This window comes from Equus quagga, chromosome 9, assembly GCF_021613505.1.
Source record: "Equus quagga isolate Etosha38 chromosome 9, UCLA_HA_Equagga_1.0, whole genome shotgun sequence".
Classification (NCBI taxonomy): Eukaryota; Metazoa; Chordata; class Mammalia; order Perissodactyla; family Equidae; genus Equus; species Equus quagga.
This window is the reverse complement of record NC_060275.1, coordinates 120,989,808-121,002,515: the sequence shown is the minus strand read 5'-3', so window position 1 is coordinate 121,002,515 and position 12,708 is coordinate 120,989,808. Positions and strand designations below refer to the sequence as shown.

Genomic DNA, 12,708 nt, shown 5'->3' with positions numbered 1-12,708 from the left:
CCCCCCCCCCCCCCCCCCCCCCCCCCCCCCGGCATCGCTGCTGTGCTTCGCTGACCCCCAAATCCCCCTCAGGCGCTGCTCAGGTTCCGCCCCCCTCCCACCCGGTCCAGCGCCGCGCCCTGTGGAGACAGCAGCAGGGCAGGACCCTCGGGTTGAGGGGGAAGCCGGCCTGGCCCCTGTGACGTCACTGTGGGGCTGCAGAGGGGGTTTGGAGGGGGAGAGGGGAGAGAGGGAAGGGGGGGAGTGGAGGACATGACTGTGCCAGAGGCTCACAGGTCCGTGCTTTTCTCCTGTATCTCACTCAGCCTCCAGGAGCTCGGGATCCTGTGGGGCCCTCTGTCAGCACCCCCTCAGCCTTTGGGACACTCTGAGACCAGAAAGTTCCGGGGCCTGGTGCCCTTGCTTCCCCTGGTCTGTTTGCGGCTCCTGCACTCTGGGAAGAGAGAGCTTCCCTCCACCTCTGAATATAGGGAGTGCAGCACGAAAGGGATTGAAAGTAACCCTCTACTTGTCCCGCTTGTGACTGCTCCCGGCTCAGCTCCACTGTCTTGAAAACCAGGAATGGGGGGTGGTTTCCCTAGGAGGGCAGGGTGCCCCTCTCCGGGGATCCCAGGAGTGACGTTCCTGCCTCCTGGAATGCACCTGCCTTCCACCTGGAGGGAGGCAGCAGGCCCACTGGTCAGGGAACATCACCTGCTGTCTCATCCCTACCCCACGGCTCTCACAGGTGCTCTGGCCACTGCCCTTGGGCCCTCTGACCCATGGTTGCACTGAGGTCACCTGGAGCTTCAGTTCTCAGATTCCAGAAACAAGGGGAAGTTGTGAAGCACTCCCCACCCTCAGCCCTCCACAGGCGAGGCAGTGAGGCCCCCTTGCCCCCGTCCTCTCAGCAGCCCCTGGGTTGATTCCCGGGTGCTGACGAGGACACTGCAAGAGGCATTGGGGGTCCCATGACCAGTGCTGCAAGCTGGCATGTGAACGTCTGTCTGTCTGACCTGCACGTCTGTGTGTCTGAGCTCTTCAGCCCAGTGTGGAGATGAAGCCAGCCTGGGTGTAGGGATGGAGAGGTGCCAGGAAAACCCCTTCTTCAGGGGGCTGTCGGCATCTCAGGGCAGGTGGCTGTGTGGGCCTTCCTCCTTCTCCAGCATCAGCGCAGTAGTGGGCACCCTGGGGTGTGGGCTGCTCCATACGGGAAGCGGGGAGTTGACGGGCGGCTCCAGGACGGACAGACAGGTGTGGTCAGGGTGGGCAGGACTCCCAGGGGCCTTAAGACTCACCCAGACCCACAACGCTGTGATTGGAGACCCACCTGCACATGGGTCTCTGAAGAGACGCTGTGGGGACCCCTGGGGGTTCCCCGAGGCCTGGCAGGTTCTGAGGGGCTTGTGGGAGGGGCAGAGGGCAGTTTCAGGGAGCTCTGTGGGCTCATCTCCCGAATGTCACACACGGGGCTCTCCCCTGTGGCCCCCCCCCCCCCCCCCCCGGGGGGCCGGGCTGCCCCAGTGCGTCCGTTCAGGTGGCAAGGAGATTGCACATCAGCGTGGAACTCGGCTTTGCCCGCAAAGGGTGGCAGCCAAGAACCGTGGGCTGAGAGCTGGGGAGACACGAGGCAAGTGTGACTGTGCCCGGGAGCCTGCTCACGTGCCTTGTTTTCTGACAGCCCTGCAGGAGAAGTGCCCGTGGCAGCCGGCGGCTGGTGCCCCCTTGCCAGGAGACGGCGGTCTGCACGAAGGGTCCTCGGTGCTGGAGGGACGGCTGCTGCTGGAGGTGAGCCCCCCGTGCCCTGCGAGCACCCAGTGTCGGGTGTGCAGGCCACCCCCCATCTTTGAGCCCTTTGATTGTGACTGTTTATGTGCACTAGGAGTTCAGGCTCTAAGAAGCATTGAGGGAGGGGACAGGACTGCCCTGGGTGGGACAGCAGGTACTCCCGGTGAAGTCCAGCAGGTTGGGACATAGAGAGCCAGCTGATGACCCCCAGGCCCACAGGGTTCAGATCTGAAATTTGTTTTTCATTCTGCATTTTCTGGTTTTACTTGTCAGTAGGAGAAGGTAATAAAAAATTAAGCAAGGTTTTTTTTTTTCAAATTGAAAACAGAAAATTGTGCATTAAGCTTCTCAGGGTCTGGCGGGCTTGCCTGGCCCATGGGTTTGTTGACATCACACATGCTGGATGTCACCAGCTGGGTTGGCTTTTGCACCTGAGACAAATACCCCACCCCTGGGACTCTGAACTGCTTCCCCTGACCTCTCTTGTGGGCCTGTGACCTGGCGACAGGGGACAGCTGTGGGTCAGTGTGTTAAGCAAGATAAGACGGCCAAGTAGAGCTTTCTGGTTGATCAAGTTGCTGTTTCACAAAGTGAGGGTTTGCTGCCAAGAGACCCCGAGATGCAGGCCGTCCGAGGGTGGGAGGCGGAGGGAGAGGAGCCTGTGTCAGCTGCTTGTAACCAGCAGCCGAGGCCCTCTGACTGCACAGCAGCCCCTGCAGGCGGCTTCTCTGCACCCCAGCCTGCTCCCTGGCAGCCAGAGGACCTGTCCCAGGCAGATCCTGAAGGGAAGCCCCAGTCCTGGCTGCTGCCAGCCTGTCTGTCCCTCGTGGCCGGCCCCCTGCAGGGCCCCTTCCCTGCCTCGTGCCCAATGAATGGAACTATCTCAGTGTCTCCTCTACGTACCCCTCGCACCTGCACCCCTGAGGGCTGCCCCTCCCGCTCAGCCCAGGGCCCTCCCTCGCTGCTCAGCTCCATCCTCTTGGCTGCTTCCTTGGTGCGCCTGTTCACGGGGTCCTGCACGTTCAGTTGTTCAACCAGCGTGACCCTCTGATCATCTCAGGCCTTGAAATCTGTCACCGTCTCTGGTCTGCACTCTCTGTGCTGCCCACACTGGGTCTCATGGTGACGGCAGGAGAGGGACTGCTGAGCCCACCAGCGAGCAGACCCCCTCCCCCTCTTCACTTGCAACTTTTCATTAGAAATTTTGAACCTTACAAAGAAGAGAGGATGGAGTAATGATCTCCAGGGACCAGTGGCCCTGCCTCGCAGTAGTGAGCTTTGGCCAGCTTGTTCCTCCTCTCGTCCCCCTCCCCACCCTGCCTCTGCCTTCACCAGGCCCCCCCTCACCCCCAAATCCCCCTGCCCCCCAGTGCTTGTCTTGCTTCAGTCGTCTCAGGTCCCCAGTTCCCCTTGCCCCGTGACTTCTTGTCCCTCTGACTCCCTTGACTCACGCTGCACCTTTTCATCCGTTGTCTGTGACCTGCGTCCAGCTCTTTGAGCCCACCCATTTCTGAGCACCTAGGTGGGTGGCCAAGCACAGTGGGGCCCCGTAAGGGTGACAGGTGGACAGATAGACAGATAGACAGATGGGTGGAAAGCATTGAGATGGATTTCAGGAGAGAGGGAGGTGATTGCAGCATAGGATTTGGAGGTGCTGGCTCTAGACAGAGCTGGGCAGTGCTGTGTTCCACCTGCCCGCCATGGATCCCCATGACCCCAGTGACCCCCATGGTCCCCACAGGGACCCCATGGCCCTCCATGACTCCCTGTGATCCTCACAACCCCTCTGACCCTGCATGGCCCCCTCATGGCCCCCCGTGACCCTCCATGACTCCATAAGATTCCACATGGACACCCCATGACCCTCTACAGCCCTCACAGGGACCCCACAACCCCTCATGGCCTCCCACTACTCCCCATGGTCCCTATGACCCCCACATGACCCCTATGACCCCCACGGCCCCCAAGGCCTCTGCCCTTGCTGAGGAGTTTGATGTACTCTCATGAGGATCAATTAATTTATAAATCATTTCCTTTTAAAAAAAATACGTGAGGAAGTACATTTTGTGCTCGCTGGTTTGTGTTTAATTCTCATGGAAACCCTCAGTGTGACAGCCGCTGGGGGCTCCTGCCTCAGAGCAGGTGCAGGTCTCGCTTCGCCCCGTCTGGAGTGGAGCATGGGCATCACAGCGCTCTGGGAAACCCTGTGTATTCAGCAGAGGAAGTAGTCCACACTTCATCTTTTACCAGGTCTTTACAAAGCAGATTCTTAAATATTCTTTTTCCTTTAAAATTGCTTTTTCCTGTCGGTGCTGGTAAAACGGAGCTGGAAAATGTGTGCCAGTTTGAATTTTACTCTTGGCAAAAGGTAACTGTGTTGCTCTTTTTCTTATTCATGTTCCAAATTAAGATCATAACTTCTTAATCATAAAGTCTTAGTCATAAGATCTTTCTTAAACTTTTGTTCTGAGCTGTGGGTTGGAAGCATATGTACAGGGTGCCCGACCCACCTCTGCTCAGAGCTCAGGGCTGCTTCACCCGCATCCTCCTCCCGCCCGCCAGGTCCCAGCCCGCGAGGCCGGTGTTGCAGAGCCGCACACCTCGGAGGCAACCCTGCCTGCACGGGGCGCCCTTCTGCGCATTTCTGCTCATGGACCGCATCTTCCCTGGGGCCTCAGGACATGAATGGTGGTCCTGGCTGAGGCTGCAGCCCAGGAAATGACCAGGCCTGACTCCTGGGGCCTGGGAAGAGGGGAGGGCAGCGCCCCAGCCAGGTCATCTGCCCTGATTTCTGCGTCTGCTGCCCAGCATACGGTGTCCCTGGAGCTACCCTCCGCTGGGACTTTCTGAGGAAGAGGCCTGCGCCTGAGGGCTCGGGTCTGCTCCTGGTTCAGCAGGCTGTCATGCTGCCCAGCTGCCCGCCCGGCTCCTCGCCAGGCTGCATGGTGCCCCCACCCCCGACTCCACCCGCGGTCCCTGAAGCCTCGTTCCACTGCCTCTTGTTCAGCATGCTCTGTGGCCCAGGAAGTCTCTGGAAGTTTCCTTTGACTGGAATCGTGGGAGTTATAAGGTGAGCGTCTCTTGCACAGCATTTCCAGTGTGGCGATTCCCAAACTTTGTGGTTAGAGACTCTTTTTGAAGTTTAAAAATATTCCCAAACAGCAAAATAATCAAATCAAGTAGCAATAACAAGAAAACCCCAGCTTTTATTTCCAATCTTCAATCTCTTGAAGATAAAGTGGGAAAAAGGAGAGGTTTATGGCAGGACATCAGAAATTCATAGAACGTTGAGAGCTGCACAGACTTTACAGTGCCTGTGGTCTGATGTCTGTTATTGCAACATGAAGAAACCTAGCTCTGGAGCTGTTGGGGCTGGTCCAGGGGCCCAGTGGGGCTGGGGCGGGACGACCATCCGCCTTCAGTGGCTCCAGGCCCTCGGCTCCCCCTGGAAGCCAGAGCAGATGACTGAGCTGCTGTCCAGTGGGCACCTTAGTGCAGGTGCTGGGAACAGAGGTGACAGAGGAGGCATGGGGGGTGGGAGACTTGGGGAGAGGAGGAAAGACCGTCTAGAGAAGAAGCCAGCAGAGGGATGGGGCGGGACGAGATGGAAGGTTCTGGAAGCACACTTGTCAGATGTGCAGGGAGAGTGGCGCCCCAGGCTTTATTTCTACCTTTAAGGTGGCTGTAAGGTGTGGCATTTAGTGCGGACGGGCAACCTGCTCGCAGGGGCCATCAACCTTGGTCCGCTGGGGGCGAGCAGGAAGCCCCCGACCCTTGACCCAGCTGGAGTTCAGGTGTGCTGTGGCCGCACTGGGGCTGCACTGTAACCTTTCTTACACTTATTCTTAAGTTTATGCATGCTAAACTTCGTTCTTTTTGGTGGCATGGTGTGACCACGACTGTGGTCAAGATACAAAACAATTCCACCGCCCCAGATTTTGCTCGTGGTGCCCATTTGCAGTCAGACCCTCTCCCAGACCCCCGCCACCGCGGCTGTGTCCTCCATCTCAGAATGCCCCATAAGCAGACCCCTGCAGCACAGACCCCTTGGGGTCTGGCTGTTAACCCCTTGCTAGATGTGGCTGCACGTGGTCACCAGTGGCTCCTGTCATTCTGTGGTGCGGACGTACCTCAGTGTGCTTGCCCAGCTGACCGCTGAGGGACACTGGGGTATTTCCAGGATTTGGTGTTTGTGAATAAAGCTGTGGTCATCAGTCACGTGTAGGTTTTTCTCTGAACATAGACTTTTGTTTCGTTTCGATAGAACCTACGTGTGTGACGGCTGGATGGTAGAGTAAGTGTGTTTCTGACTTTCTAAGAAGCTGCCACACTGTTTTCCCAAGTGGCTGTGCCGTGTCACGTCCCCCGCAGCAGGGAACGGGGTTCCAGTGGCTCCACATCCTTGGTACCGCACAGCGTGACCTGTGTTCAAAGCCACTTCTTTCGGCAGACATGGAGCCTCATTACTGCTTTGATTTGCATTTCCCTTACGACTAAGGATGCTGAGCATCTTTCCTTGTGTGTTTACCTGCCATCCACAGGTCCCCTTTGTGAAGTGTCTGTTCATTTAAAAACGTCGGCTGTTTGCTTTCTTACTCTGAGGTTAGAGTTCTTCGTGTGTCTTGTGCGTGTGTCCTTTGCAGGATGCATGGTTTGTAAATATTTTCTCCCAGTCTGTGGCTTGTCTTTTCATTCTCTTGACAAGAGCTTGCAGGAGCAAAACTATTTAATTTTGGTGAAATCCAATTTATCTATTTTTTAATAGATCATGATTTGGGCGTCACATCTAAAAACTCAGAAATCAAGTAGCGTGAACCTTGCAGTTTTTGTTCTTTTTCCAAATTGCTTTGGCTATTTTAGCTCCTGTCTTTCCATATAGATTTTACAATTAGCTTGTTGATATCTACAAAAATTCCTGCTGGGATGTTCATTGAGATCGTGTTAAACCGTAGGTGAGGTTGGGGGGAACTAACAGCCGGACAGTGCTGACTCTCCCAATTTGTGAGCACAGTCTCTCCACTAATTAGGTCGTTTATTACTTTCCTCATGTTTACAGATCCTGTGAATATTTTTAGACTTATTACCTAGATATTTTGTGTTTTGGTTGCTGTTGTAAATGGAACTGTTGTTTATTTTCAATTTTCATGACAAGTATATAGAAATACATTAGATTTTCTAGGTTGACTTTGTATCTGTGACCTTGCTGAATTCATTAGTAGTTCTTGGAGATTTTCTGTAGATTCCGTGGGAATTTTTATATGGATTATCATGTTGTCTGAGAGTAGAGACAGTTTTATATCTACTTTTTCAGTCTGCGTGCTTTACTTTTCTTGCCTTTTTCGCTTCTAGGACTTGCAGTCCTAGGGGAGGTGAGGAAGAATGTCTTTGCCCTGTTTCTCATCTTAGGGAGAAAACGTTGGTCTTTCAGTGTTAAGGGTGATATTAGTTTCTGCTTGTTTTTTTGTTTTGTTTTGTTTTTTGTAGATGCCTTATATCAGATTAAGAAATCTCCCTCTATTCCTTGTTTTCTGAGAGTTCTTATAAACAGATATTAAATTTTGTCAAAGCTTTTTCTGTGTCTGTTGAGATGGTCGTGGTTTTTCTTCTTTAATCTGTTGATATGGTGAGTTACGTTGACTGATTTTCAGACGTTGAACTAGCCTTGCAAGCCTAGGATTGATCTTAGGTATATATTGCCGCGTTAAATTTGCTCATGTTTTATGGGGATTTTTGTGTTCATGTTCATGAGAAGTTCTTCTATGGTTTTCTTTTCTTGTAATGTCTTTGTTTGGTTTTGGCATCATGCTAGTGCAGGCTTCATAAAATTAGTTGAGAGTGTTCTCTTCTATTTTCTGGAATTGATGTTATTTCCTCCTGAAATGTTTGGTAGAATTCACTAGTGAAAACAGCTTGTCTGGGAGTTTTCTTTTTTCGAAGATTTTTAACTATGAATTCGATTTCTTTGATCAATTTGGGACTTTCAGGTTATCTATTCTAGTGTGAATTTTAGTAGTTTGTATCTTTCAAGGAATTGGTCCATTTCATCTACTTTATTGAATTTGTGGGTACAGAGTTATAGTTTTCCCATTTTGTCCTTTTAATGTCTGTAGGGTCTGTCATGATGTTTCCTGTTTCATTCCATTGGTAATTTGTGTCTTCTCTCATTTTTCCTTAGCTGGATCGAGGTTTATCAGTTTTATTGATTTTTTTCCCAAAGACACAACTATTGGTTTCATTGAATTTTGCTATGTACTGAATATTTGTGTCTCCCTAAAATTCATATGTTGATGTGATGGATTTTGGAAGTGGGGCCTTTGGAAGGTGATTAGGTCATGAGGGTGGAGCCCTCATGAATGGGATCAGTGCCCTGATAAAAACAGGCTCCAGAGAGATCCTTGCCCCTTCTGCCACTTGAGGGTCCTATAAACATCAGTTACATTAAGTTGATTGATAATGTTCATCTTTTATTTTCTTGATCATTTTCTGTCCAGTCTCAACCTGAAAGACAAGAGTTGACGTCTTCTAGTATAATTGTGGATTTTTGTATTTTTCCTTTCACTTCTATTTTCACTTTATCTATTTTGGAGTTCTGTTGTAAGGCGCATACTCATTTAGGATTATTATGTTTTTTTCATGGATTGACCCTTCTATCATTATCATTATGTAAAATGCCTCTATTCCTGGTAATTTTCCTTGTTCTGAAAGAATTTCTGTCTTTCACCAAACTTGGGAAGCTTTCAGCCACTTTCTCCAAATCCTTTTTACTGCACCAATCTCTTTCTATTCCATTTCAGAAACTCCACCTACACAAATGTTAGACTTTCACATTGTCGCAAGGGTCCTCAAGGCTCTCTTCACTTTTTCCCCGAAACTTCCTCTCTCAGATTGGATAATTTCTGTTGGTTTATCTTTAGTTTTACTGACTCTCTTCTCTGTCACCTCGATTCTGCGATTGAGCCCATCCATTGAAATTTTTACTTCATGTATTTTATTCCTCAGTTCTAAAATTTCTATTTAGTTCTTTTTTACAGTGTCTGTTTCTCTTCTAAGACTTTTTGTTTTGTTTCGTTTCAGAGTGCTTCCCTTTCCTGCATGGAGAATGGCGTATTGGCTGCTTTACAGTCCTATCTGATAATTCCCCCTTTTGTGTCCTTTCAGAATTGGCATCTGTCTATTGTCTTTTCCCTTGAGTATGACTCTCGTGTCCTGGTTCTTAGTATATACAGTAATTTTCAATTTGCAGTAGGCAGAACAATGGTCCCCAAAGATGTTCACTTTCCTAATTCTCGGAGCCTCTGAATATGTTGCTTTACATGGCAAAAGGGACTGTGTAGACGTGACTAAAGTTGCGGCCCTTAGAGGGGAGATGATCCTGGATTATCTGAGTGGGCCCAAAGTAATTACAAGGATCCGTAAAAGTGGAGAAACTTTCCTGGCTGCAGTCAGAACGAAGAGTCAGAGAGATGCGAGATGGCTGGCCGACATGAGCCACTGCAGGCGGGCAGCCTCCGGAAGCTGGGCTCCTCCAGAAGGCTCCAGGGGAGAGCATAGTCCCTGTGCCCACCTGGCGGCTGGTAGTCTTCCCTGTGTGTCTCTGTGTCCAATTTCCCTCTTACAGGGACGCCAGCCATGTTGGATTTTGGGCCCACCTAATCCAGAGTGACCTCATCTTAATTACATCTGCAAAGATCCGATTTCCAAATAAGGTCGCCTTCACAGGTTCCAGGTGGACGTGGATTTGGAGGCCACTCCTCAGCCCAGTACAATGATGCATATTGTAGGGGAGGAGCTTCAGGCGGGAGTTCAGGTTGGGGCATAAACTCAGGCCTCCTCCACCTCCAAAAACCCGTGCCCTGAGCTGCTGTCGTAGCCAGAACTCCGCACCGCCTGCCAGGGCCACCTCCAAGCTGCGGAGCACATGGACTCATTTGACCCTCAGCAGCCTTCTGAGGCAGATACTGTCATTGTCTCTATTTTACAGATAGGGACACTGAGGCACAGAGTGGTGTCACATCCTAGGAAGAGTGGAGCTGGGATTGGTCTCCCGGCTTCTCCCTGTGGGGCTCTGGAGGGTGCAGGGGTTAGGCTGGCGCAGCGGGGTCTTCTTCGAGCCAGGGCTCCATATGGGCCCTGAGCTGAGGCTGCCCTGCTCCAGGGGCCCCCGGGGGCCTGCCAGCATGAGGAGCTGGTATCAGAGCCTCGTCTGTCAGCCAAGCTGAGGACAGAGCCAGGTGACCCTCCAGGCTCTGCAGAGTGTCCCAGGGCTTTGGTGTCAAACGTCAGAGCCACTGGGGAAGGCTGGACGGCGGTTTGTGTCAGGCTCAGGGCCTTCAGTTCCCACCGCCGGACTGGTCAGATGGAAACAGGGAGGTGGCTGGAGGGTGCTGTGGCCGGCCGGGGCTGGTGCCTCAAGGACACAGATTCTCACGGCAAAACCAGCATCGTAGAGGGTTTCACACAGAAGGTGAAATGGAGCCCAGTTGGAAGCCCAAGGGCCAAGGACCCGAGTAAGCGACGCTTAAAGGGGAAGGCGGGCTGGGCCGACCAGGGACATGGGTCCTTCTGGGGGCGCCACCAGGCCGCATGTCCCAGGGCATGAGGTTCATGTGGTGGCTGGTCTGGGTGCAGTGCTTGCTCCTCAGGGATACCAGCCATGGCGTGAAGTGGTGACGTGCTGACGAGGGTCTGGTGGAGCCCTTGGAGGCCCAGGTGTGGGACCCTCGGGCAGCTCATGGGGGCAGGGGCAGCAAGGGATGAAAGGCAGTGGGGGGTGGCAGGCACCTGGGTGGTGAACAAGAGTCACCAGCAGGTCAGGCCAAAGGGGCAGATTTTCAAGGAAAAAAGCTATGAATTCAGGCATTGTTAGTGATGGCTTCATAATTTCACGTGAAGTCCTTGAAACCGAAAGAAGAGAAGTAGCGTGGACGTTGTTTAACAGTGGTGACCAGGCCCTAGACTCTGGACGTGTGTTCTCGAAGAGAATTGAGAGATTAAAGACATGCCCAGGCCCCACCGGAGCTCTGAGGTGGAAGGCTTGGAGGCTCTGGGTGAGCAACGGGCGCCACGAGTCCTGGCTCACACAACTGTTGGAACCTGACCAGGAAGGGCTGAGCGCTGGCTATCCCAGTGCAGAGAACATGGGGTTCCTGGCCCCGACATGCGGCCAGTGAACGCCACGCACGGGAGCAGAGCCCAGGCCCCAGCACGGCCCCACCTCAGGGCATAAGGAGAACCGGCCCCTCCAGCAGCCTGGAAGCCCAGAGGAAGGAGCCAGTGGTGCCCACATCAAGGCTCCCGCAGAACACACGGCACCAAGGCCAGCACGCAGGCTCCACCGTGGGGACCTGGCTTCCTGGGGCCGTCCTGCACCCGCTCCTAGATTGAGTGCACACAGGGTCGTGAGCCCTCAGGAGAGAGGCTGAGGGAACAGGTCACAGGATCCGGGAGGAAGCAGATGTGCAGAAGGAGAAGCAGAGAGAAACAGACCAGGCCATGCTGAGGCTCCCAGAGAAGCAAGTGGAGGAACTGCGTCAGTACAAGGAAAACGGGTTGCTATAAAAGGGAATGTGCAGAGATTTAAAAAGAGCTCAAAAATGAAAGGTGTGAGAGCAAAACTTAGAAATTGGAGCCGTGTTTCCAAGAGAAAAGAAAGATGGGTGGGGAATGGAGAGGAGCCAGGAAGGTTGCCAGACCCCGAGGCCTGCGTAATCAGCGAGGCCTGCGTAATCAGAGTTCCAGAAGACCAGAGGGAAGGAAGTCATCAAGGAAGCAACCCAGAAGACTTCCCAGAACTGGGGGCTGAGCTTCCGCCCACCAGGTCCCCCTGGACGACTGGCTCGGTGGATGAAAGGCACCAGGGTGTTCGCCTTCGTGACTGTCCACACCCCCCGGGGACAATGAGAAGATCCTCAGTGCTCCAGAGAGAAGGAGTGGTTTCAGGACAAATACCGAGAATGAGGAGTCTGGACTTGTGGAGAGGAACACCAGAGGTTAGAAGGCCACAAGGAAGCGGCCTGCAAAGCCTGAGGGAAGCCATCCGACCTGACCTGGGATTCACACACTCCCCACCTCTGCCGGAGGGGAGGGGAACCACGGCCGCAGACCCGTGGGTCTCAGAAGTTCCTCTCCTCCGCGTGGTTGCTCCAGAAGGACCTCGCCACCAGAACCATGCCAACGGCGAAGCAGCAGACATGGGACCTGGAGCTGGCCTGCCCGCAGGAGACGACAGGACGCCTGCAGAGGGAGGGTTATTCCAAGTGGGGGATCCCAGGGGCGTCAGCGGCCCTGTGAGCAAGTCAACAGACAGGCATCGATTAACTCCAGGCCCACAAGCTGTCGAGGGCTGTGAAGTGCTCCAAGGCTCAGACCCGGCTCAGCTGAGAAGAGTCGGTGATAACACAGACCCTGCACGTGGATCTCAGCAGAATTATGACACAGCTAAATCAGGACGGGGTAGCGGAAGCGAGCCTGTGAGCGGAAGCCAGCAGCTGACGTCGGCGCGGGGAAGCCCAAGAGCGGGCGTTATGTAAGCATGCGGCTTAGCGCGCGGGCCGAGGTGGATCCCGAGCTCGGAGAAGCAGGAAGTCCTGCAGCCTCGGACGAGGCTCCGGGTGCCCTGCGCATTCTACTTTAACCCTTTTGTCACTAAGTTATGTTTCCTCAATATCACGGTCGCTCCAGCCGTCTCGTGGTCCTGTGCTGTGGGTCCATGTTTCCATCCTCCCTCTGCACTTTGTTTTGAGCGTGCCTCCTGCGGGCATGCGTGAGGGGCCCTTGCCCAGTGAGTGTCTCCTCCTGCATGCGGGTTTAGCCTGTTTCTTCTTGTGATGCTCTCCTTTGGGGGCTGATTTCTGTCGTTATACTGTTTTCTTGCTGCGCTTGGTTTGGTTTCTCTCCCCTCCCCCCCCCCCCCCCCCCCCCCCCCCCCCCCCCCCCCCCCCC

At 53.6% G+C, this 12,708-nt stretch overlaps 1 protein-coding gene across 3 annotated transcripts in view; it reads left to right on the top strand.

Annotated features, from left to right (window-relative positions):
* AHRR (aryl hydrocarbon receptor repressor) overlaps positions 1 to 12,708 on the top strand; it is an 84,642-nt gene that overhangs the window by 32,234 nt on the left and 39,700 nt on the right. For 2 of the 3 annotated variants that reach the window (XM_046670885.1, XM_046670886.1), the window contains one exon: positions 1,661 to 1,767. In XM_046670885.1, the coding sequence (XP_046526841.1) occupies positions 1,661 to 1,767 (107 nt within the window). Of the gene's footprint in view, positions 1 to 1,660; positions 1,768 to 11,395; positions 12,293 to 12,708 lie in introns of those variants that run through there. The other variant, XM_046670887.1, reaches the window with a different exon arrangement.